The sequence below is a fragment of the Perissodus microlepis genome, chromosome 14 (assembly GCF_051167445.1).
Source record: "Perissodus microlepis isolate ML-2025 ecotype Zambia chromosome 14, ASM5116744v1, whole genome shotgun sequence".
Classification (NCBI taxonomy): Eukaryota; Metazoa; Chordata; class Actinopteri; order Cichliformes; family Cichlidae; genus Perissodus; species Perissodus microlepis.
Window position 1 is genome coordinate 31,376,662 of NC_140474.1, and position 27,382 is coordinate 31,404,043.

The 27,382-nt window shown below is 40.8% G+C and overlaps 1 protein-coding gene across 2 annotated transcripts; it reads left to right on the forward strand.

Annotated features, from left to right (window-relative positions):
• The first annotated feature begins 697 nt into the window (after positions 1-697).
• On the forward strand, positions 698-26,908 carry pxylp1 (2-phosphoxylose phosphatase 1). Of its 2 annotated transcripts, XM_084950785.1 has the most exons (6): positions 698-807; positions 5,024-5,182; positions 16,055-16,243; positions 17,724-17,850; positions 24,833-24,972; positions 25,083-26,908. In XM_084950785.1, exons 2-6 carry the CDS (start codon positions 5,101-5,103, stop codon positions 26,108-26,110), a joined length of 1,566 nt encoding a protein of 521 aa, XP_084806911.1. In that variant the 5' UTR covers positions 698-807; positions 5,024-5,100; the 3' UTR covers positions 26,111-26,908. The 2 variants fall into 2 exon arrangements, with proteins under 2 accessions (XP_084806911.1, XP_084806912.1); XM_084950786.1 differs by lacking the exons at positions 698-807; positions 5,024-5,182 and adding an exon at positions 13,884-14,023.
• The last annotated feature ends 474 nt before the right edge of the window (positions 26,909-27,382 follow it).

Sequence of the window (27,382 nt, forward strand, 5' to 3'; positions counted from 1 at the left end):
AAAGATGAGGAGGGGCTCTAACTGATGATGAATATAACTACAGGCTTGGAGGTCCTAACAGTCAGGTATAAGAACACATTTTGTGTAATTATAACAATATGTAATCTATGACTGGGTTACACAGAGACAGATAGTGTCTTGAATAAAATCACATTCAAGACACTATCCTCTTTGGTGTTGTGTCAGGGAGAGCATCAAACATGCGGAGCTACCAGTTGTGGCCGTTCCTTATGGAAAGGGAGCAGCTGAAAGTAGCTTACGTGCTTGCTTTGTAGCCTACTGTTGAATATTACATAAATACGATTAAAGGATTCTAATTTACAATCAAAGGTATTTAACTACACATCTCATAGGCGACAACATGCATTGCTGTTGCTAGTCCAGTAGATGGAGCAGTCGCGCTACGCTTTTGACTGGCTTTACACATTTGTTAAGTTAGAGAAAGAGTGCTAACTTAAAACCGGAAACCCAAAAGAGAACTATTTTTGTTCTGACGTACTTCACTCTTTCATAATTTATATTCACGGTAGTTATTATCCTGCTTAAATTCGCGAATTAGAAAAAAACGGCATATCTAAAAATAAGGCATACAATTGATGCCCTCGTTCATGTGCGAAATGTGGCAGGATATTTGCCATGGCCATTTTTATTTTGAAAATTGCGACAGGAAGTCGTGCTGTACATCGTCTCTGACTCGACGCCGGTCTCTTCACACTGTCCACAGTCAGTCGTATCGCTGACACAGAAGCGCTGGATTCAAGTGCTTGACCCTGTTGTCCGTGGCTCTGACAGCGTCAGTTCTAACAGGTAAGGAAAACAAAATATTCATTTGTTGATGATTGTAGCTGTTCGAAAGTGTGCAACTAGTGTTTCCTTGTTCGTCTTTTTTGGAGCGAGTCGGATTGTTGATGTGGCAACTTAATGTATTCATGCTTGGTAACACAAAGCTACGCTTTAACATGATAACTTGCCCCTTTTCCAGCGCTTTGAAGCAACAGGTATAGACGAATAAAGTGAAAGGAAGTCGAGTCACAGTAACCCTGATAACACTGGCAACAGTACTGTATTGTGCATAAAGCTGTCAGTCAGCGGGACTGCTGAGGCAACATGAAAGATTAATGAACGCCAGCTAGCTAAATGTTAGCTAACTAGTTAACTAACGCTAACAGACCCTTCTGTCCCGCATCTCTCAAGTACTTCCGTTTTTTTCTGTTAGTTAAAGCGTGACTCCAGATAACTCAATGTTATTTGACTCCTTTATTTTGGATTCTTTGAGTTCCACGTGAAAGCAATGTGCAAAGTAGCACCCCGTTAACTTAAAATAGGCCTCCCTTCATTAAAAAAAAAAAGATAACAAGCATATGGATTAAATCAGAGGCGGAGGCAGGCATTTGATACACCCGGGGCTTAGCCCTAAAGGGTAGTATGCATGTGGGATTTAGGGGGGGGTTAGAAATGACTGAAAGATTAATAGGCTCTGTTCTGAGTTTTGTTAAAAAAAGAATGACTTCATATAGCGAAAAATATATATCACATATGCAGGACACCTTATACTAGGTTTTTAATTAGGCAGCAAGGCAGAACAAAATCAGGGCTGTATCAAGACACGTGGACTAAACCCCAATTCAACCAGACCCAGAACAGATCTGGAATTAAAACAGGACTACAACAGTTCAAAATCAGGACTACTTAGGACTTAACCAAGACAGAACCAGAATCAGAACTAGATGATAGTAGCACTAAAAATCATCATAGACCTGCACTACACTTATTTTTTAATTCTACCAAAGTACACTATTTAGATTCAGAAAAGTTTATATAATTATTTATCCTTGTTGTGCAAACAAGCCTGCATAACTTAATAAATACAGAATTTGAAAAAATAACAAACCTAAAAAGAAACACTAGGTACGAGATACATGAGTACCTATGATACGGTGATACTTTTGGTAAACAACCATTTGACTAACATGTGTTTCTCACCTGCTCTTTTTCCATCTGTTCTGTCCTCATTCTCCATCTCCCTCTCTCTCCCTCTCCCCCTCTCTGTCCCTCTCTCTCTCCCTCTCTGTTCCTCTCTCTCCCTCTCTGTTCCTCTCTCTCCCTCTCTGTTCCTCTCTCTCTTTCTCTCTCTCTGTTCCTCTCTCTCCCTCTTTGTGCTGACAATCAAGCCAAACACCAACATCATCAAATATACAGTTGAAACCAGATATTTACAAACTCTTCAGATAAAAACACAAACACTTTTTTAACTGTAACATCAAATCTGACTAAATGTTTATTTTTTGAGATTGATAAATATAAAAAAAACATATTTAACTTTAAGAGTAAAGAGAGAAACTATCTGTATTTCTTAATTATAAATGGCACCCAAATTGTATTCAAAATTGAGCCACACTTATGGAGCTCCACAATTCTTTTCCTGGTGTTTTGGTTGATATCTCTCGATTTTCCCATTTCAAAGAAACAGGCTCTGTGTTTTGCCTTATATGCATCCACAGCTGTGCCACCAATTTACTCACATGGACTCTACTAACCTATCAGAAGCTTCTTCAGCTCAGAATGGAATCGTCTGGAGTTTTCTTATTAATTAACAATAAACTTGGTGCATATGTACTCCTAAATTTGATGAAAGTGATAAAAAATAGACAGCTCTGTCTCTTTATTCTGATATTTAACTAATTCAAAAGATATTTCAATATTTATTTATCCAAAACAAAACAAGTTTACTCTAAACTGATGTTGTACAGTAAAAAAATGTTTTTGTGTTTTCCATAAAGTGTATGTAAATATCTGGTTTCAACTGTGAATATACTGCTGTGTATTGAAATTCCTCTTGTTTTGCATAGAAATATACTGAACAACATACAAAGCATAATATATAAAATAACATCTACCAGAGTTTTTTCTTTGAAAGAAGCCCCTTATGTCCATTCTTGTATATCAGTACATTACTGAAACCGATTTATTTAGCCGTGGAGGGTAACAACTGAAAATATGAAATAAACACATGTAAGCTAAGACTCTCTAAAGAAACAGCATTGTTGTTGTTCGGCTTTTCATTTCACCTTTTGTTGATTCACTTGAAGAGCAAGTAGCGTAATATGGGTTAAGTGATCCGTTTCTTTCGTGATACACCGTCATATTTACATTATTTGTACAGTATGAATGATTTGCTTTGGTACCTGGTCAAACTTCAGTTCTCCTCTGTTTGCCTGGCTGCGCTTCTCCAACAGCACACTTGCAGGCAGCAGCTCCGCCTGCCCCCTCGCTCAGTGTCTGAGCTCGGATCATACCAATATTAGGGGGGATTTACACACAGTCGTAAATTCCCACAGTGTGCACTATGTGCTTCGAATATTGTGTGTAGTTTTTGTTTTATACAGTTGTCAGCCAGGCATCTAACTATGAAAAAATTACACCCCAAAAGACCCCGGGCTTCTGAAAAAACAACCCGGGCTTAAGCCCAGTAAGCCACCCCCCCGCTCCGCCACTGGATTAAATATAAGTGTATGTATGCCGAAACATCCAGTACCCCCCCCCCCCCCAAAATTCAGTCATACTTCTGTTTTTAAGACCACCTAAAAAAGGGTCGATTCCAGGAAACCTTTAGGTGGGCTCAGCCTCTGATCATAATGCCCATGCGTAAAAGTGCCTTGCAGTAATATTAATTGAATATCCTGTTTGCAAAGGTAGTCGACCATTTTTAAATTTGCAAACCGTAATTTAGGTGGTTACACATTACACTCTTGCCTTAAAACAGTCACATTAGTAGAATGACCTATTGCAGTTTTTAAGTATAATTCAGAATGAATAATCACAGATTTCAGTATAATACATTGGTTTTATGGTGGACTCTTTAGTTATTGAACCCGGGGCAAAGGATCAGCTATGTTTACCAGACACCATTTCAGTCTCCTAACCACATGCAGTAGAGGTAGTCCACCAAATCATCAAGAATTTAAAGCAGCATTACTCCATACTGACTGATCCATATTCATTTACAGCAAAATTCAAACTGAATAAAGGCTGCTGCTGGCCAGTGACATGTAACATCCATTTGACTTGAAGTCACCTGGAACTGTAGCTGTGCTGTAAACAAATAATGAAGCCAAGTGTGACCAGAATAAGAACAGCAATCTTCAATATGCTGAAATAATAAAGTACACAAGCTCGCTGGCTGGTAACTAGCAATAAGCCAGAGGACTGATGGCTTGGGAGGCTCATTAATATAGCTCATCAATAGCTTAATATTCATTAAGCAATTTAGAGAGCAAATATGCATAAGCATATTTCCTTTGGGATTAATAAAGTATTCTGATTCATACACTTTCTAAGTGACAATGATGCCCTGCATTTGCAAACCAGTTTGCACTTTTGCTCTGTGTAAATCTGCACCACTGATTTGTGCGATGAAATTTTGTCTTTTTTTCTGCTGCAGCAACCAAAGTCTGATTTATTAATGACAAACCAGCACTAGATGCATCATGACATCAAGAACGCTGGACAGTTGAATGTGTTTTCATTCTGTCCCATCTCCAGTCGATGAGTTGAAAAATGACCACATTAGATGACGATTTCAGAAAAGTGTCTTAGTACTACATCTATGTGACAGACAAATGTGGTTGTCTGGTGTAAATTCACATCAAGCGAGTGGACATGGTGTTTTCAGCACCCACACACGCTGTCCAGTTAGCCTGAACCGCTTGGAGTATTTCCAGCAGAGACAACACATCTGATGCACGCTCAAATTGATTCTTCTGAAACAGTCCGGAGCTTGTGCCAGAATGGCTCAGCTGTGCTTTTGTGAGGTGTCCATTCATCAGCGTTTGTTTCATATGGGCAAATGTATTATATCTGTGAACTTCATGACATAAAGGGTGGAAAACCTTTATCTGCTGATATGTTTGAAATATTTGAAATGTTGTGAAGCGCAAGGAGAAACAAGTTTATTGCATGAAACTTTCAGGGATGTCAAAGGTAAAGATACTGTTTGACATGGATTCCCTGGCTCTGTGTCCAGACTGCAGGGTATTGGACTTGGTCTGGATGGCTGACGGACAGGGGCGCAGCAGACCAATCACATGATCACATGACAAGATGCTGGCTCGTAACCGCTTCCTCCTCCTGGTGGTGGTAGGTGGAGCAGCGCTGGCCATCCTCAGCCTGAGCCTCCAGTTCTGTAAGTACGGTGTGTTTGAAGTGTGATGTCTGATTTTTAAAGGTCATTCATGTAATGAGTGAAGTGAGTGATTTGTTTTTTTTGGAGGGGTCGGGATCATGGACCATTTATTTTATTTTTTATTTTGAACTCTTGTTGCTATTAAAGAAACACTGAGGTATAAACTAGTGTTTTTCTGCTATTTCCTCTTAAGTTGCTTCTGTTATTTTTTTCTTCTGCTTGTGGTTTTGTCTTCACACATGCATATCCTGTCATTGCTGTCCCATTCAGGAGACCCCATTTGTATCTAAACAAAGCAGAATCCCCCATTGACTCTCTATTAATAACCAGCAGCACCAGTCTCTGTCGATGCTCTGTCGCCCTGCTGTGGAATGTCTAGGTGAACTCAATTGTGTCTTTTCTCAATCAAGTCATTGTTCAGCATCCCCTTCAGGTATTGTCTAGATAGCATATCCCGGCCGGCCGCAGTGAATGCAAGGAAACCACCGCTCTGTAAAAGGAGACAAGCTTGCCCCACTCTGGATGTGATTTGCAAGTCGTGCTGGTGAGAAAGGGAATATTGCTGCTTGATGAAGCAGATGGGGTGTGGTGAACAAATTGCAAAGCTGTTTTGCGCTGGCTTCATGAAAACTCCCGAAGCAGCACAAGTGTTAATAGCGACCGCAAGCTTGTGTCTGGACGAGCGTATAGGATTAGACTGCCATAAATCACACTCACAGGATTATGCTGGTATTTTGGACTTTAAAATCTCCTGAGCTGTCCTTCATCAGCTGTTTTAACATTTTGTCCTCGTATAAAAAAAAAAGTCAAGTGTAAGATGGGGTGCTGAAATGACTGCATTTACTGCTCCTTTATTATTCCTCATATTTTGCCTTGAATGACACAAATTTGGAGTTTAATCTTTTGGAAAATAATGCAAGAGCAAGCTAGCTGTGACTCTTGCTCATCTAGTGATTGCACTTTGGGACCTTAATCCAGACTGTTTTTCTGTGCCTCTCCCCTTCTCGCACATAATAAGAAGTGGTTGAGCATGTTGGAGGAAGCTGCAGTGTAAGTTAATATTAGTGCCATGCTATCAGTCTCATGCTTGTCTCCTAGACTGTAATTTTCTTGTTTGTAAAAGTGCCAGACACCCCTCTATAACTCAAAGTGTATTTAAAAATGTTATAAAGTGGAGATGGACTAATATATCAGCCAATATCAGCTTTGTTGACTGTGTGTTAGCAAATGATATGACATTTAGTGTTTAGCTGAATATTTTTTATAATGGTCATTTCATTTTGTTTTCCCACAAAAAACAGTAGAAAACAAAACTAAACAAGCAAAAAGACACTTTTTTTCTTTTTAAAGGTACAGTGAATAATTTGCTGAGGTTCTTTGATAGACAAAAAGAATGTTGTAAGCATAAATATACATTGATTAATGTGTCTTCCAACATACTGATGCATTCTTATTAACTTAGAATTATTCTATTGAAAATATATAGGAGCGGTCACCAGTTTGTGGAAACCACCATGTTGCTCAACCATCTGGAATACAGTAACTCAGTTGGATATTTAAGTTCCCCCTAATCTGGTTTTATTTATGTGGTTAGAGACCGGGCACATGCATAATACGCCTTTTAATTAATTTAAAGGTTTAATATTTGTACATGTATAATTTTCTCATTATGTCTTTCTCCATGTCCTCGTCATCTGCCTCCTTCACTGCTTTCTCTCCTTCCTCATGTCCAATTCATCCTCTCCACCTCAAGCTTCATCTCTTGAACTGAACTCAGAACTCTTAACACATGAAAACATGCATCAACATGCTTGCTTATTTTGTCATAATTACATACGGTCAGCAGATTGGACATGTGGCCCTTCTGTCTCTGGACGCCTGACAACAAGCCAGCTAAACAACAATAACAACTGCTTATAGGCTAACATGACGCCAGCTAATATTAGGCTTGAGTGTCCTAAAATCACACGTATCTTCTGATAAACAGTTTGACCACATTCTCACATCGTACGATACTTTTTGCACCAAGTGTCACTAAGATTTTACACAGTGTACATTTAATATTGGGATCAGCCCAGAATTTCACATTCATGGCGTCCTCATTACTTGATATCGTCCTTTTCATTAACAGTATTAAATTCTCTGGTTTCTTAGCTAAGAGATAGTTCTTGTGGCTTATCAGGACTTGGATTTCAGTGTGGGATTGCAGATGTGACCCACAATTCAGTCAGTCAATGCAGGCAATTCCTACACCCAGCTACATTGATCTAATAATGTTCAGCCCAACGTTTATACTGGTGCAGAACAGCTGGCCAGAAGCAGTGCAGAAGTAAATCGACATTCGTCTTGGACAACACTTGGCACACATGCGTATCAGGTCTCTGCTTTTTGATACATTCTTGCTACCTTCAAAGATCTGAACATAAAGGAATACAAACATGGACTCACTGGAGGAGTCTCACTGAAGGTCAAGTCAGCAACTTAAATCCACAAGCTCCTCAGATAGCTAACTAGAACTATTAAGATCAATCAGCAGTCTAAAGTATGTCAGGCTAACTGGTTTACCAGCATAGCCATGGCTTAGTCTTATAGCAGTCAAATGAATGGTTGAATTTGTAAACTATACAGTGCTATGGTGCTTGTGCAGATATGCCAGATTACTGGGAAAGAACAAAGCATGCCATGGAGACCAGAGGAAAGACAACCACCAAGACAAAGATAGACAAAGCACAAATTACAGCAGCGTTATAGCTGGGAGGAGTGCAGCAAAACACAGTCTGGAAAAAAAAGACCTGTAGTTAAGCTCACAAGTAGCAATCCTCCCAAGAGCACTGTTTATGTTTAAAACTGCCCTCACAAACCTTTTTTTGATCAGTAATACTGCTGAAGAAAAGCTGCTATCATCATTTATTCATCACAAATGGAAAAAGAATTGAGCCATTATCCAGAAAAAGCATGGTAGGAAAGCATGAGGGATTTTCTCCTCATGTTTAATAGATGGTCAGCTTCTGTTTTTGTTCCACTTTTCTGCTATTGCTCGGTAGCCTGTTCATCTGCTCCAGTGCTGCTCTTCCTTCTTACCCCCAGCCTGCTTATAAGAAAAAGCCCATCCTTATTTTTATTGTTGTTTGTTTACCATTACGGTGAGAGACAGAGTGACTGAGGATTATTGATGGCGGCGTAAATGAGCCTGTCTGGCTCCAGGCTACCTCAAATTAAAACCAATACATGCTTTAGAGCATGGCAGGCATAGGTAGGGGAAGGGACTGACAGGGAACTCCCAGAGGACGGTGATGACAGTGTTCTGGGGCACTCCAGAGAACTGAGAGTAATCTATTTTGAGATGTAAGCAGCGAAAGGAAAGATGATGCAGAACTTTGTGAGAGTCAAGCACTTCTAGAGTGTCAGATTCTGTGAGAGAGGACTGCCATGGGAGGATATAAAAGAAGAAGAAAGGCAGGTTGTCTGTGAGGTTTACACAACGATAAAAGAAAGTCCCATAAGTATACCCTTCAAACAAAGTGCTGTTTGGACGGATCAAAAAAGACTAAAAGCTTCTTTTCAGTGTTTTAACAGGCACGGGCATCACTTAACTTTTTTTACTTTGGAAATGATAATCTACCAATGAGTGTCCTTAAGTGTTTAATAGGCATACCTCCAAGCACATGTCAAATTCCTCTCTCCACATTTCTCACATTCCTTCCCCTGCAGTCACTACCAGCGACAGTGATGGTGTCTGAGCAAAATCTGGATATGCTTTTGAGCTAGCAGTACATGCAGTGAAAATGCTATGGAAAAAAAATCTTGTGGAAGGGATTGTACTCAACGGCCCACTTGGCTTTCTGAACATTTCTGAACAGCTGATTCTGCTCTATAATTTCTGTGGTCATTGAAGTTCCACTTAAGAAACCACACCTTCATCCAGCGTCTATAATTAAAGCATTGTCTATCTTTTTGTTCTTTTTTATATTTATTCTCCAAATAATTATTTTCCAGCCATTATTAGCCCAAATGTGCAACAAGAATCGTGTCATTTCAGTCCATTTCCAGAGTTGCTGGAGCAAAGCTCACCAAAGCAGGAAACAGTGAACTATGACTCCATCGTTCATGAGTCTTAGTGTGGTTTTCAACACCATCAATCTCGGTATCCTCTTAGCTGGAAACCAGCTGGAACATATGTGGTCTGGCTCTCGTTTAGAAATGTTAGAACTGCTAGCCTACATCTTTATTCTTTAAGGTTAAATATGGTGTGGCTCAAGGCTCTGTTTGTGGTCTTCTGTTTTTCTTGCACTATATAAAAGCGTTGCCCTTTGACTATGGTAACCTGCTGATCATCATTCCCTGAGAAGGAAAACAGAACAAATAGAGTGGAAGTCATGGCTGTATGAATACAGTTGCATTACCTTTGTGGTGTAAGAAAAGCTTGCAAAAAAGTAAAAGGCTGGAAATCATAATTGAAATGCAAAATAACCCCCCAAAACAAACATGTCCTTTTACATAAAAGGCAGAATCAGTCATGGAGTCAGTAATTATACATAACACTAACTAACAGCAGCATCTGCAAAGCTGGCACTTTTATTAGTAGACCAAAGACAGCTGTTAGCAACATTGTCATTTTTATTATCATGTAAAGAAGCTGCCCATAGTTTATCTCTTCACCTGCTGTTTTTGCACACATTTTATGAATGAAGCCTGTATGAAGCGATACCATCTCTGTGATATCACATTCACGTTACACTATGACTGAACACAATGCAGCTAAAGTCTCGGACCGTATCATTTGCATCCACATGATGATATCTTACAGTACGGGCATCTCTGAAGACACACATTCCACACTTTTCTTCTACTTATTCTAGACACAGTTGGTTTTCAGAGGCTCTGTTATTGGTTTATAACAAGTGACGCCCTCCAGAGCTGAAAAATGAAGCTAACAGAAGAAAAAATAAAAGCAAGTTAACAGACTGGTATAAGAAACATTTTGGCCTCTTTGAATAGTTTTTCCCTTTATAACAGCTTGTTCACCTGCCTTTTATGTTCATTATTGTCAATTGGTTATAGGCTTTCAACATGTATTATAAAGAAGTCATCGGATATGATCACAAGGTGCGTAACTGAACGTATCTATAGACGTCTGGGGGCATATAGACGCTGACTTTTTATGCCAAAGTACAAAAATTGTTACAGCAAAAGTCACTCTATCCTAGAGTGTATCCTATCCGAGTGTCCAAAACACCCAGCATTGGTAAACCGTGGACAGAGTAGGCATCATTCCTCTGTAGCAGGAATGTCAAACTGCTTTTACATTACCCACTTTAATCTTAAGTGGGTCAGCCCAGTGAAACTTCCCTTTCTGTCATTCTACAGAGGTTTCTCTGCAATGATGTGATGCACTGTGATGCACTCTGCTAGTGATGTGTTAATATAAGATAGTAGTATATACATGTTATAGAATATAGACTGAAAAAACAGGAACTTTTACGTCATTTAATTGTTTATTAATTACTTTGGTGTAGTATGGTCATCTGAGCGGTTTTTATAAGTAGGAGAAGCTGTAACACTTGTGAAAATACAGTAAAAAGTGTAAAATGTTTGCCCTCCTTCGCATTTTTCAAAGCAGTCCAGTCTTTGTCAGGCCAATTCTGGCCCCCAGGCCTTACGTTTGACTCCCCTCTTCTATAGGCTGTTAAATACCCCAATTCTTTCATCTTTGGGCTGAAGGAAGAACAACACTCGGTGTATAAATGCTCAATCAACAATCTCTTTATTCCATACAACACTTTGAGCATAAAGCGTCCGAATGGGAGATGTGGACAGGAGGGTGTCCGCCAGATCTCGAAGTGTCTGACAGTTTCTCACATTCTTATAGCTTCAGCCCCCCTCCAAAGTCATAAAACCTAAACATCCACATTCTTTCTCTCTCAGTGAGCCTAAGTTGTGACCTTGGCTTCCTGTGCAGTGCGTTCTGTTCTTTTCTAATCAGACAAATAAGGCCATGATTCTCTGAAAACAGTATTTCTTATAAATCAGCAGTATAATGCATCATAAAACAATGTAGTTCATTCACAATAAATCAGCAGTCTAATGTAATACAAATTAGTCTAATAAATCTAATAGTTGTCACCTTCTTCTAAGTCAAGAGTTAAATGCAACCTAAAACTACATAATGATTTCACAATCTTTAATTAGGGGTATAACGTGGCATAAGATAATATAATAATCTCACAAGGCTCAACTGAGACTAGCCTTTACTGATAGTAAGAGCCCATCAAATACAGGTGTTGCCCTTAGAAAAGATTCATTACATTGGGTGGATAGAAAATACGGAGCATACGGATGTGGTGTTTGTGAGTGTTTGCTGTGGGGCTGTTTAGTCGCTTGAAGTAAAACAGGCTGATGTATTTTGATGAGATTGGATTTCAGAGTAAGAGTCAGCTTGCTGCAAATGCATGACAAACAACATTTAGACGGGTATTGAAAATATGACTTTAGAGAAGATGTTCAGCCTTTCCTGCCAACATTCAGACGCTATTACTCATCCTCAACAAAACAGCTCAAAATACTGCAGAGCACGATACGAATAGACCTAGTGTAGTATAGATATGCATTAAAGACAAATTGTGGTGCGGCCTACATTTTTAATGCAAAGCTATTCAACTGTCAAGCATACTAAATTAAATGGCTTCACTAATTATTAAAGTGGCCTGTTGTAGACTAACTGTCTGCACTGTTCAGACATATTAGCTGGAAGATAGAATGAAAATATTCCCTCACTCTATCCATCAGCTTTCTCTAGTGCTTATTTTATGCCAGGATGTATGAGCTGAAATGCATCCCAGCATGCATTTTGCCAAATGCAGGCTTCTGGAATGGTGCCAGTCTGTCATAGGCGTAACACACTGACAGACTACCACGCTTTACATTACCTGTGTGTTTCATATGGTTTATGACCTGTGGGGCTTTTTGCCCATGTGGTGTTGTTTGTTTGGCCCAGCGTTAACACACTTAGTCAAGCAAGGAAGAGTAAAAATTGCCACAGGTGCTGCAGTTATTGTCCTGTGAAGTCAAAGTAGTCCAATCTCAGTGAGTAGTATAGATTACATGTGATTTTTATCATAAATTGTAAATACAGAAAAATCAGAGTCTTGTGCATGCATAGCCTAATTTTTTTTCTGGTAAATCTTTTAACCATGAAGCGCCTTGAGGCGACTTTTGTTGTGATTTGGCGCTATATAAATAAAATTGAATTGAATTGAATTGAATTGAACCATGCAGATTCATTTAGAGCTTTTGAACTGTGACGGTCATAAAAATCATCCAGCAAATTATCAGTGTGGTTCAGTTGCTAGGACATGGCAGCTGTGCATGGCATGCTAATGGCATAACCTAAGTACAAAACTAAGCTGAATAGGTTGTTGGTATTGATGTTTAATGTAGATGCTGTAGACATGGACATGCATTTTGTCCTGCAGCCCTGAACTCTTTCTAGGATTTAGCAGACAGAGGTGGATGTAAGAGATCAAATGAGGTATCCTGATGATTTTGATGATTGGCCTTGGGGTCTTGCATCCCCAAGGCCAGCTAAACCAGACCGTAGGTGGAGTAGAAACCTAACACTCATATTTGCATTTAACTATGATTTAGCATTTCCATGTTTTCTGTTTGTTTTCTCCAGATGGTTCAGTTTCCACTAACATTTATATAATAATTCTAACCAAAGAGCTGCTGTGCCACCCTAATGACAAAATAAATCCGACCAGATACCGGGTATTAAAAGACTCAGATCTATATCGGGGGCAATCAGGAGCTTATGGGTGCTTTTGCTGTAACACTGACCATTAGTGATTAATGAAATGCGAACCACGAGGATGTTAATCTGTTTCGTCCCTGTGGATTGTTTGTAAAGCCACATAGCGCTGCCTCCTCCAGCTGTGAATGATTTCATTCTTGATGAGCTTTTCTGTCACGAGTTGTTCCATTCGCGTTCACTAGACATAAGGTGAGGATGCAACAAGTCCTGGCTGCCTGCAGCTGCTCATTATGTCTGTACTATGAGTCAATATTTGCTCCATCTTTTCCACTGGGCTTTGGTTACAGCAGTGCTGACAGTACAGTGTGCTCTCTCAAGTTGGGTACTATAAGTGGGCACCCACCTTCTTAATTTGAGGCCAAGCCACATTCTCTGAGTATCTTTATACTTCTATAATCACAGCGGTGCTCTACTTGACACAGATGTGTTTGTGTGCATTTCTGAGGCAGAGCCGCCTGTTTGCCTTGAGGTAAAAATCAGGCTGCGTGTGTTTATAATGATGGCCTCACACATACCCAGAGGTGGGAGAATTAACAGGGCAGACTGTTTAGCTTTGAGTTTGTGAGTCAGGATGCGTGTATGTTTGCATGCTGTCACCTTTGCTGAAAACACTCAGGTAGCCCTCTTCTCAGGTCTGACGGAGGTGGAAAGATACTTGGAAGGCATGTTAATCGAGCCACATTTAGCATGTCTGCATAAATTTGTTGTGTCCTGTGTGCGTAATGCTCTCTTTGCCGTTTCTGTGTATGCACGTGACAGTGTCGGGCAGGGAGTAACAAAAGCCCCATTGTGGAGGCAACTGTGACTGAACTGGCCTCCAAACGTTTGGTTTGTCCAGGCAGACTTGTGTGTGTGTGTGTGTTGCTGGGAGGTGGTGGGGGGGATAGCAGTGTATGGGGCACAGTGAGTGGAGGAGGACAAGTTATGGTAATGAATGAGCTCCAGTGTGTGCAGTCAGACCTCAAGCTACTGAACGGTCGTCAAAATGCTCTCCACTCGTGTCGCTGAGCTTGTCGTTTTTCTCATTTGTGGTGAGTTTATGTCCAAATTCAAAACTTTTCATGAAGACTTTCATTTTTTATTTACCAAGACAAAGACATCAGGCTTTGTCTTGGTAAATAACTGTTCTTAGATGTTCTTGCTTGTTCTATGTTCTAAAAGTCTACCAGCTTTTCTAGTATTTGTGTACTACAATTCTTAGACGAGGATTATCATGACAAACCTGTTAAGAAGCATTGACAAACACCTGTGACAGGTTGTGCTTTACGTACATCAGCTGCACAGATTGTGTGTGATAATATTGTTGTGCTGCTGAGGGAGATGTGAGATATGGCTCCATTCAGCTACTTTTACTAAAAGCAGAGCTGTTTGTCTCACTTTTTAAATATTTATTGAGTGAACTATTGTGTTTTCCCTTTTGATAATATTTACTTCTAAACCTAACTGAGTGGAAAACTCATAATGCACATGCACAAAAGTAAAACAGAAAAAAAGGTATTTAAAAGATACTGATGTTGCGAGTCAGAGTTTGTTCTGAAACCAAGGATCCTAAAAGCAAAAGCTCAGGCGCTTTAAAACAGCAGCCAAAGCTCACATTTGAATAGCTGGAAGCAGCAACACTCTGGGTCTTTCCAATTGATAAATGCCTTTAAAGGATTATTTAAATCGGGATTTAATTTTGCACATATGCACAATGGTTACATTGATGGGCCATGAGGATATTTAATGTCCTTTCAGAGCGGGACATTAGAAAGTATGGAGTCTTTCACAGACAGCTCACAATGCATGTGGCAGTTAAACAAATGGAAAACATGATCCTTGGAGCAAAACTGCAAGGCAGCTCATTTGTGTAGTACATTTCAATAAAGTGGAAATTCAGAGGGCTTTCTCAGGGTTTAAAGGTATTATGGTAAAATATAAAGCAGGCATAAGGCAATCTGAAGTTACTGTATAAAAAAAGGTGTAAATACTAGTGTGAAGTACAAACAGAAGTAAATATTTGAGCAAACTGTACGGTCTTGATGAGCCCCGCTGGAGACAAGGCGCTGTGTAACATTATTTACACTCTGTTGTTGTTTTCAGTCATTTCACTCTGAGAAATGAAAACTCATTAGGTCTTTTATGATGAGGCAGACAGTGGGCCTCTCTTTTTCTTCTCTGCAGCAGGATGTAATGTTTACACAGTTGACTTGCCAGCCTGGATATAGTGTGTGTGTGTGTGTGTGTGTGTGTGTGTGTGTGTGTGTGTGTGTGTGTGTGTGTGTGTGTGTGTGTGCGTGTGTGCGCGTGTGTGTGTGTGTGTGTGTGTAGCCTCTTTTTCTTCAGGGTTGGATCCGTTTAAATGATCCTTCCAGTTCCCACTGCCGCTCCGCTCTCTTTGGACCATTTCTCCTCGGGTTCACAGGTCAGCCAGTGCCTAGGCAACACTGTGGTGGCAGTGAGGGGGTTTTAGGATACAGAGCTGTTGACATGGAGATGAACTGAGATGGAAATGATTTTCTCAGATGTCTGTGTCTTGCTACTCCATTATTTTGTGGTTTTACTTTTCTCCTCTATTTACCATTAGATGAAAACCTTTTGAAACTTGTGCTGCCAGGTTTTAGACTCCATCTTATTATTATTACTATTATAAGAAGGTACCATGATGGCACCATGTTCAGCACTATATATTTCCCTGTCAGCTGGCAGGACCCGGTTACTGTTGTGAGCATAATTGATATCATAAAGTTGGCTTTACAAGAAATACCCACATCCTGCAGGGACCCACGTAAGCATGTCCACCCCAGCTTCTGACAAAAATAGAATCCAGTTTTATGGAAAACACTTGAAATGTTGTACACAGATTAATGAAATAGTAAAGTCCCATGTTGATCCCTGGGCAGAAGACAAAACGGTACTATTTAGAGTTCTAAGCCAGTGAAGCTGCTCACTATGATGCTTTAGATTGATGTTTTTCAGTTTTCCTAATTCTTTCATTTCTCTTTCTACCTTTACTTTTAACTTAAAAAAACATATATATACTGTATTTCTACCTGTTCTCATGCCACTTTGTTTCTCCACAGTGAACCTGATCCCCACCACACCGATAGTGGAGGAGCGCCCTTTCCATGCTGCGGATGGAGGTATCGGGGTGGCTGTGGGGAAGAGCAGAAAGCGATTGTTCCCACAGCCTCACACCCAGGAGCCCAACCCCATATTTGAGGCTTATGGGTACTGCAACATTCCCAACCGCACTGAACAGGCCTGGGAGGGTGAGACCTGCACAGTGACACAAAATCTGATTTAAGCAAAGTCTGAAAAAAAACTTAATGCTGTGTGTGATTGTGAGTATGGTTATGTGAGAGACATATTCTTGAGGCCGGCTCTCTCTTTGCATGAGTCAGAAGCAGATTTGATGGACAGCACAAAAAATGCTTAATTTAGTAATAATGTCAGCTTTAGTGTGTCAGGGCACGAGGGATGTGTTAATTTTGGAGACGTCACTTCTCCTGGACTGCATCATCTATAATGCTGCAGCTCCATCTCACTACAGCACAGCTCTGTTTCTAGCCTGAGGCAACCATACAAATATCCTGCACTGCTTGAGATGAGTTACACAAGCAACCGCTAATTCACTGCGTGGTAGTTTCTCTCACCGGAGGAAAATAAATCACGTTCATCATTTAGATTTATTAGACCACCTGTCATAAGAACAAGAAATAATAAATAATCACATTTTTTTTAAAAATCTCCCAAAAACTTGTTTAAAACAAGAACATACGTTGTTATTCATTAGGTACATAACAGACACTGGACAATCACTAAATACTGATTTTCCTGTTCGGGTATGCAAGTAAATAAGTGTAATTTTGCATCTTAATCAAATATTAATGTTCTTTTTTATATTTTACATACTTGTGGATCGACCATTACGGAAACATAAAAAGTATTTTTGCTACTTATAATTGTGTTGATTTATAGCATCTGTGGCATAAAGCTAGATTTGACAGACACTGTGCATCCAAAGTTATTGACATGCACAGTGGTGTTTTAAGGTGTTTTTTTAAGGTGGTGTAATGTTCCCAAGGACACACAATCATTTCCCTGCATCTCCTTTCTTCTGATTTGACTTTTAAATAACTCACTTACACTCACAGTCATGCACTCACAGACAGTGCTCCAATTTCTTTGATGTGTCTCATGTTGCTGCCAACTCCAGCCTTAGTTGATGCCCCGAGCAGAGCACTTTTGCTTCAAATTGTCTCAAATCTTGTGATATTTTTTGTATAGTTTTTTACATTTGCAAATGTGCACTATATGCTAACTATCTCTGCCTTCCATTTGGTACTAGGTTAAAACAGTGAATTTATGAGAACTTTAAAACTGAAAATATTTCTCCCTTGTGTGTCAGGATGAGTACATGTTGGACTATATAACAAAAACAACTGAGTGATAGTTGGGGGAACAGCTCTGTGGAGATTGCCAGAAACTCTACGGGAGATAATTCGATGTACTTGTCGCTAAGAGTCACACTTTGTAAAGTGATTGCATTGTTGATAGAAAGAAATGAACATACCTGCTCTAATTTCTTATCATCATATGCCTGCTACATCCTAATCTAACCACAGTCTTGATGCTTGGATAAGTAATCTGATATCTGCTAACAAAAGGGAGAATAATGGCGAATAATAAAGTGGTGCCTTTTTCCACCGCATGCATTGGAACATTGCTGAAGATGGTCTCCTCTGACAGGTCACAGTCCTGCTGACTACAAGCTGCTGTCTGTCCATGTGATGATTCGCCATGGTGATCGCTATCCGCTTTATTCCATTCCCAAGACCAAGCGACCCGCCATTGACTGCACCCTGTCCACTAGCAGGTACACCCACGTTTCCCATTAGATGAACAAATACAACCTGCAGCATTTTTTTTATTAATCACATTCTTATTCTAACATGATGCTACAATAAACCTCAAGAAATGTTTTCTGGACTGATCTAAAAGCGTAGCGGAAGCTGATTAGTGTGGTGTTTTACTCTTTTAACAGAAGGGCAAGAGCATGAGTGGCATAACTAAAGTGTTACATTGGTTTCTACAGTGTGAAAATGAAGGCTTTGTGCCCACTGTTTTAATTAAACCAGATCGGAGAATAGTGCTTCCTTAGCAGTAACTATCTCCCAGCTATGAACTCTGGCCCCCTTTGTCTAATGGTTGGCAGGAAGACCTGATGGGAAGTGGGAGAGAGTGAGACACCAATTACTGAACCAGGCTTTGATATCCTCCTACAAAAACTGCTGGCTAGATAACAGCTGTCAGAAAATGAGCTCAATGAGAAAGCAGCTTTAGATTCTTTTTGTGTGATGTTCAAGAGCCTCACAGCAATTAATTTGCATCACACTTGGTAAATCAGGACCTGTATAAGCATTAAACATATGAATACCCCAGACAGTCGCTTGGTTTTCCAGCGATTGCAGGCGGCAGGACAGAAACTCCCTATAGAAATGCGTGGAAGCACGCGCGCACACACACACACACACACACGCAGAAATTAATATTGTTATCTTCCTTTATTCATTATGCTCCATTCTCCAGACTTTACAGTGCGTCTGCTCTTCCCGGCTCTGCAGCTCAGTCAAGAGGGGCTAGACAAGACTTCCTGATAGGAAGTTATTAAAAGCCAGCTTGCCCCTGTGCTTGAGCTTCAGAAGAGGTCTGCTTCTGTGTGGTTGTGTTCACTTCAGTTATTGCAAATGCACGTTGCTATGGCAGTTTTTCTTGTTATTCGGTCAGATGGGTTTTGTGCACTCACACTCTGTGGGATTTTGGACCATATGGTCAATAAATTCTCTGTGACCGGTTGTGTGTTTGGGCTGTGTACCTGGCTTCAGATTCAGTCACTTCTTAACTTAATTCTGCACCAAGCTTTAAAGCAGCAACATCAGCTCTGCACATCTGGGCAGTGCAGGCCACATGCCAATCTCTCAGGCTGAAACAAATGGTTGCATTTCAGATTAGTTAGTTGTTCATAGTTACCTAATGAATGCAGCTGATATGCAATGAACATTTGATTATTAAATATAAAGCGTCACTCTGGTTTTAGGTGGTTTATGATCAAGTACCTGCAGGAATAGAATAGAATAGAATGCCTTTATTGTGACTATACGGTTGTACAATGAGATACAGAATAACAGCGTTCCCATCAGGCGGAGTGGCAATTTGTTTTTAGTGCTTATTACTGAATATTGACTTTCAAAGATTTTTGCTTTGTCTTTAATAAAGTAGTTCTCTACTTAGATTGTATTTTTACCACATAAGTTCATTCGCAAAGATATGTAGATCCACATATATCAGCCAATGTTTGTTATTTGATTATATATTTGTGTCTAAAGTGAAATTTAAAATGAGTAAAGAAGAGATGGAGGAAACACCCTTCCACCAGGTTATTGGAGTTTGTCCTTCAGAGGCAGGACTTCCCTGTTGGCAACTCTACAAAATCAACAACCAGCTGATCTAAGCAGAGTCGGGCAGAGCATAAACAGTAATCCATGACTAGTTGTGACAGAAAAGTAAAAATATATTTAAAAAGCCTTGTCATATCATGTCACATCATCTTAGTAATATGGCCATGCCCATAGCAAAGCTAGCATATAGCAGCAGATTTTGGATTTGATGCGTTGTCTTGTTGTGTGGTGTTGAACTGCCTTCACTGTGGAAGAATTTAGTGTTATTTGTATTCAAGACTCAACTTGCTAAATATCTCAAATTGTGCCACTACCCTAACTTCCGTTCATTGTTAGTCCAACCGTCTGCAGTGGTACAGTACACAGTGAAACGTTCCTCTAAGACCATGGTGCTACATATAACAGACAGTCAACACAGGACTACATAAAGTGCAATGTTCAAAAATTGCAAAAAAACCCCAAAGATGGTGCAACACCAGACAGAACAGAGCGATACAGACACAAGACAGTGCAGTCACAACAGTGTAATTAGAAATGTGCAAAAGACTGCGTATTGTGTAAAAAGTCACAATACTCAGTCTTGTACTATAATACTACTATCAACACAGAAGTGTCCCATTATCTTCGTGTTTATCGGTCTGAGAGCATCCCCACTCTTCTTGTTTTGCTGCTGACCAACTGGTCCTGACTAATCCTGACTCTTCCTGTCTCATTACATCACGTCACATTCTCCCTGCTGGCTGCAGTGCTGTGCGTTTTGCTGTTTTGAGGTCCTCTGTATCATTCAGTTACACCCCTCTGAGTGGACCTCTCTTGATTTTTCTCCACCTCCACCGTCTTGGATTGCAGATGGTTAGTTCTTCTGATCTTGTGAGCTGCTGTGAGCTGCACGACCACTCTAAGCAGGAGGACGACTGGTTCTTTGCTACGGAATCATCAAAGCTACTTTGCAAATACATATTCACAGAGGAGCAACTAAAAAACAGAAAAAGCTTCATGCACACATGTATACATACCAGCAGACTGAGATAGAAGCTCTTTAAATGTAAAGTTATGTACAGAGAAGCTTGCACAAAACTGCCTGGTTCTTATCTTCGCCCAGTGTGATATAGCAGCCAGTGTCAACACTTTACAGGCCCAGGAACAACTGCTTATGGATGCAGTGCTTCTCTCTTATGTCCATAATTCCACGGTGCCGCTCAGGCTGCCCAGGAACACCACAGAATATGATAAAGTCCAGCATGTGAAACCTGATAAGCTGAGAATGGACAGGTTTCCTAACCATGCTGAGTTTGCTGATAACAACCCTTTGATTGAGAGTGGGCATTATTTAAAAGGTCTAGACACTAAAATGCTACAATAATATGAGTTTCCTCAGTTTTATTTATGCAGGATTAGTTTGTGGGGAAATAGATCGTGCTGTGCAAAGTTCAGCATTATAAGGGGCATTTTAATGCTTATATATATTTAGCTGTACCATCAACTTGCTCTTCTGTCGCCACACATTTTGCATCTCCGTCAGTGCCATCCCTGTTAATATTCTGTGTAAACACTCACCTCTTTTCATTTTTGGCTGTAACTAAATGATCATCATGACAGTGTGTTTCATTTTTGATGGCCATGTTTTCAGTGTCAGTCCTCAGTCTATTTAGTCCCAAATGAAATATCTAATCTGTTAAAGATTTATGAATAAATACTCCATCCATCCATTTGCTTCCGCTTATCCTTTTCAGGGTCGCGGGGTGCGCTGGAGCCTATCCCAGCTGTCTTAGGGCCAGAGGCGGGGTACAGGTTGCCAGTCTGTCGCAGGGCTAACACGTAGACACAGAAAACCATTCGCACTCATAGTCACGCTAACATTTTCTCACGTTTACAACGTGGTTTAAATTAAAACCACGTTGTAAACATGACATTTTTATGGCTGAATTTTGGCATTTTTAACCTAAGAGGTCATGTGGATTGATCCACTTGTGAAGCAAACTCCAACTTCAGCTTTGTTTCAAGGGGGGGTGGACACTTCCTTGCTGGCTTCGGTCCCAAACATTGCTGCTTGGTTGGTCACCACTTCAAAATTCTTTTCAGGTGTAGATCTCAGAAACCTAGCTGAAATGCATTTGTCTTGCTTTGGTGAGACTGTTGTGTGTCTTGGTTTATTCTGGTAATAACATAGGTAGTTCTGTTTTTATTTAGACCAGCATGTAATTACAGGGATCTCAACTAGCATATGCCCTGGGCAGGATCCTTACAGAGAGCTCAGCAGTGTGTGTCCTTGTGTGTGTGCACGTCTGTGTGTGTACCCTGGCACCAGCTTGTCGACCCACTGTCTCCGTCTGTGGTTAACTGAGCTCTTTCATCAGGGAACATCTCTTCTCTTCTTCTGCTTTTTCTTCTTCTACCAATGCAGTCTTTGTCCAGGTTTTTGTCTCCCTGAACCAGTCATCCGATTTGCTTTCATCCCAGCTTTGACCACACCATCTCATTCCCTTTTTTATTTACCCCACCCCCTCCACTCATGCTACCTCTTCTTTCCTCATCTCTCCATCCCTTCCTCCCGCCACACTAATCTTTCCCCCCATCCCATTCAGTGATAATAATCCCTGCTTAATGTAATTGGGCTGTGTAATCTGTGGTTAGCAACAATCAGCCTAATAGACAGCCTGGCTGGCTCTTTGTATGCACTAGTGTCCCCATCCGCTGACATCCAGTCTCCCAGTGTAGCCAATTAAAATGTGAATTGTCTCAAACTCCCTAAAGCAAAGTCATCAGTTGATGGCACCGAACTGGAGCACTTGTGGGCACTGAACAGCACATATTCAGTGTCGTTTAAGGGAGTATTAACTTGTGATAATGCAGAGAAAGGTTTGGTTAAATGGTGACAACAGCTGCTGATGCAGCATGATAGGAAAAGGCAATAATGATTAAAAAACTAAGAGTTTAATGCTGTGAAGCCTTTGTTTTGGCATAAAAAGCACAAACTACCCGTTGTCATCATGCAATTGTCCTTTGTAATGTAGCTGCTGGCTGTAGAGCTGCGTCACAACAATCACAGGCATGATTTAAGGGTAATGACGGCTCTGTCTGCGTGTGCGTGTTGTTGTTTTTTTTTCCTAAAACGGCTCATTCCCGAACCAGTGTGTAATCACTATGGAAACTGTGTATGTGCGCATGACCCGTTTTAATCTGAGTGAGCTGAACTGCAGCTCCCTCAGATTTGTTATATTGAACTGTAATCTTCAATCATCTCTAATCTACTACAACTTGGATTGCTCCTCTCGCTGCCCTCATCCCTACGTGTTTGTGCGTGCTTGTATGCGTGCTCGAGTGGGTGTTAGGCTTTGTGCGTGTGTACATGTGTGCATTTCTCCCAAGGCAACAAATTCTTTCATCTTTTTATATCTCCATTTCCCGTATTGCCTCCCACACATATTGAACAGTGCTGCTGCTGCAGAGCAGTGTTGTGCTGGAGAGACACCTGGTGGTGAATGTGGGGAGTGGCACCACATGCTGAGACTGATGATTATTTTCGTTACAGGTTATCTTATCAGCTTTGTTAAGATTTCTAAGAGGGCAAATGACAATTTTATCATTTTCATACCCCAGTGTGATGTTATAAGATTATGTAAATTGTACAATACAAAAACATCCTCACATTTTGGAAGCGCGCTGTACATTTTTTTTTTTTTTTAAATATAATGCAAACATAATACTGGCAAGGCAGTGAGAAGGGCCTGGTTTGAATCCACCATCCTTTCTGTGTGGAGCTTGCATTTGTTCCCCGTTTCTGAGTGGGCTCTCTCTGGGTACTCTAGGTTCCTCCCACTCTAGGTTCCTAACATGCAGTTAGTGGGGTTAGGTGTGAATGTGAGTGTGAATGGTTGTCTGTCTCTCTGTTGGCCCTGTGTGGCAGTCTGTCCATGGTGTGGATCTGACTTGAATAAGTGTAAGAGGATGGATAATACTAGCAGGCTTCATAAAAATTACTGCAAAGCCTCAATACATAGACTTAAGTGATACATTGGCTTGCTGTTTTAGCTTTACTGCACACCAAGAAGGTCCTTGGTTTGAATTCACTGGCCCTCTGGGACCATCTGTGCAGAGTCTGCATGTTCTCTCCGGTCCACAGGGAGACTCCGACAGTCCAAAGACGCATTTTTCTAAATTAGTCGTAGATGTGTGTTGGTCCTGTGGTAGACTGGCAACCTGTCCAGAGTGTACGTAACTTTTTGTCCCATGACACCTGAGGGAGACCCCGTGACTGTGAATTTGATAAGGAGAACAATGATAGATGTTTCAGCTTTACGAGTGTTTCATGTTTTGAGTGACAAAGCATTATTATATTAATAGCTTTCTTTAGTTATTGTATTATTCCTATTAATTTATTAACCTTGAGGATTTTATAAACAATACATTATGTAAGTCAGATTTTCCATTATTTGTATTAGTTTTTATGCATTTAAAATCTTTTTGAGTGGACAACAAACATAAGCAGGATTAAAGTGAGCAAACATCATGTTAGCAAAAAGGTTAGACACTCAGGGGTCACACAGCTGCCTGCCAATGGTTAAAGCTGAAATATGAACAGGAAGTTCTGTTGAAAGGTTAGAAGCAGTTTAGAGAGTTAACGTTTGCCTTTGCAATGCTGCGTTATATGGTGTAATGACATGAGCTAAAGGTTATTCCATGTGTGGATCTACTGGATGACTAATTTAAAAAAAAAAAAAAAAAAAAGCAGCTTTAGTAAGAAAACGCTGAGTAAATGTTTAAGATTAATTAAACTGTGCTCAATTTGTCCTCACAAATAGTGCTGTACACATTTGCTTGGTAAGTGCAAGGTTGTTGGTTCAGTTCCAGTTGGAGACACAAATCCCCTGTGGGGCTGTGTCAGGAAGGGGATCCAAACATGCAGCACTGCCCACTGTGGCGACCCCTTGTGGCAGCAGCCGAAAGTACCTATAAACAGAACTGTTTGAAACAATTAATCACATTCAAATACTCTACTACTGTTTGTCAGCCTTTACTGAACTTGATTCGGGTATTGTGTAGAGTTGCTGAGAATGGAGCTCTGCTTGGTTATTTAGATGTTACATTGAAGTCACTTATGATTGAAAATATTATGATTAGTTTGAAATATTGTAATTGGACATTTTAAGTCATTTTGAATTATTTAAACTCATTTATCATCATTTGTCAACTGTGACACTTCTGATCAATTTAACGTTGTCTTTAAAATCAAAAAGCTGATCTCCGTTCAGAAACGCAGCTTTTAAACTGTCACGTATTTCAGCTGTGTGGGGAAACCACATCCACCTGAGCAGCAACGCAGGCTTAAGTTTGTGTTTTGTGAACATGAGACCATGGATTACATCTTTAACCCCTCTTGTCTTTTCTTCTAACCCTCAGGAAACCCTCCCACCCCCTGCTGGACTCCTTCATCCATCACATAGGCCTGGGAGGTCGCGGCCACTGGGAGTCACCTCTGGGCTCGGTTCCTCGTCTGCCCAGCCACAGTGCCTGTGAGATGGGAGAACTCACGCAGACAGGTGACAAGAGCAGTTGAACCGAACTCTTACAGACATTGTTATGTGTTGAGTACTCACATAATTTATTCTACATCATTCATGCCACATTTCATTTTCGCATCGTTGTCCAGGTGTGGTGCAGCACCTTCGCAATGGGCAGCTCCTCCACCACGCCTACAAACAACACAGTCTCTTCCCTTCTGATTGGTCGCCCCGTCAGATCTGGGTGGAGACCACAGGGAAGAGTCGCACTCTTCAGAGCGGGCTGGCCTTCCTCTACGGTTTCCTTCCGGACTTTGATTGGACGAAGCTGACCGTGCGTCACCAGTGGAGCACGCTGTTCTGCAGCTCGGCCTGCGACTGCCCTGCCAGGAACAGGTACCTGGAGGAGGAGCAGAGGAGGCAGTATCAGCTCAGAGCGGCCGATACTGAACTGGAGAGAACTTACATGGATATGGCACGAACTTTGGGTCTTCCCACTCGGCAGCTCCGAGCTGCAAACCCCATAGACTCCCTGCTGTGCCACCTGTGCCATGGCCTTTCGTTCCCATGTGTTCCCATAGGGGATAGTGGCGCCGGCGGATGCCTGACTATGGAACAGTTTGCCGTGATCCGACGGCAGCAGCTGGACGATGAGGTGGACCGGAGGAGAGCGGGGCTGTACCACAAATACGCCATCCTGGCGATGTATCCCTACCTCAACCGAACCGCCACCAAGATGGAGCGGATCGCTAAGAGCAGCGAGGCTGGTCGTCAGGCTCGTTCCGGGGGCGAGGAGGTCTTCACTCTCTCTTCAGCCCATGATGTCACAGTGGCTCCATTGCTAAGTGCCCTGGGTGTCGAAGAAGCCCGGTTCCCAAGGTTTGCAGCAAGAATTGTCTTTGAACTGTGGAAAAGTCCCCCGACGATACAAGGCCAAGTAAAAAAGAGAGGTGGAAAAGGTGAGAAGTCAAAGGCCAAATATGGCGAAACATTCATCCGGGTGCTGTACAATGGCGAGGACGTGACATTTCACACCACCTTCTGTCGCCCACATGACCGCCACGTCAGCCAGCCTCTCTGCCCTCTGAAAAATTTCCTGTCTTTTGTTAGGAGAGACATGTTCAGCGTTGTCAATGCCACCTCCTACAAGGAGGCCTGCTACAGGCGCCCTGGTTGACAGACGGAGAGGAGGACGACTGAGTAAAGCTTGATGGCAGATGGTTGTACTTTCATTTAGAACCTGTTTTGAAGACGGTGTACTCTTACTCTGCTCGTAGTGTCTCCACATTTTATAACATAGTCCTTTACATTTCTGAGCATGAAGTGTGACACAATCACACACAACATGACCTTCACTTTATAACCTTTGTACAACCGTACGATCATTTTACAAAGATCTGTTCTCGACTCTATCTGTACAACACAAACAATTCAAGGGAAGTTGAACAGCACTCAGCCACTTTATTCCAACATTCCATGACAACTTGAAACTGCAACATTTCCAAATGCCTGTAAGAAAGAGGAATATTGAAGCTGGAAATACTATGATGGGAATATTTTGTGTATAATAATGTATTTCAGTCAAAACTTTGGTCTAGTTTGAGCTGTAGAACTCAAGATGACCAAGTTTTGTTTTAACATTTAATCTTTGCAGCAGGCTTTGTTTTTAGCAGTAACATTCTCACACGTTGCCATGCATCTTTTTATTCTTGGCTTCATTCAAATTGTTTGCGGTACTCTAATAGTGACAGTTTGGTGCTATTAGTAATCACGCTCCTCTTCTCATTTTGGTCTTTCTACTGAGTCTAATAAACGTTTTTCCGAACAGACGTACGTTACTGTAAAACAGTAAAATAAATGTCGTCATGTTTTAATGCTCTGTTCTCTTAGTGTTTTTTTTTTTTTTTTCAGCTATGACCCATTTGGTTTGGATTTTGAATACTGAATAAACAAATAAAAGCTGTTTCTAATCTTACGTTGTCTTACTGGTGATTTTTAATTTTTTTAAAGCGATGATATAAAATCATTGCATCTGAAATGTACCCAGTTATGATTAAAAGTTGTTAAAAACATTTCTGCAAGAATATCAACAGATGTCATTTCATACACCTGTTTTGTCACCCTTGTAAAAATGTCTTGCTTTAGGTGTTAGCTGATCCTTCTACCACCATCTTCCATTTCAACTCACTCTTTTTAAAAAAATACTGTCTCTGATTTTGACTAAGCCATTTCAACACCCTGGATTTCCACTTCTCGGCCCATTACTTGGTGGATTTTCTGTTGTTTAGGATCATTATTCTGTTGAAATGGCTCCCTCAGGCCCAACTTTCTGACTGATAACTTGAATTATCTTCAAGCATATGCTTCAAGCTGCCAAATGTGTCCTGTGTTAATGAAGCCAAACGGCTCTTTGTTTCATCTGCGAGAGTAGATCCTCCCAAAAGGCAAA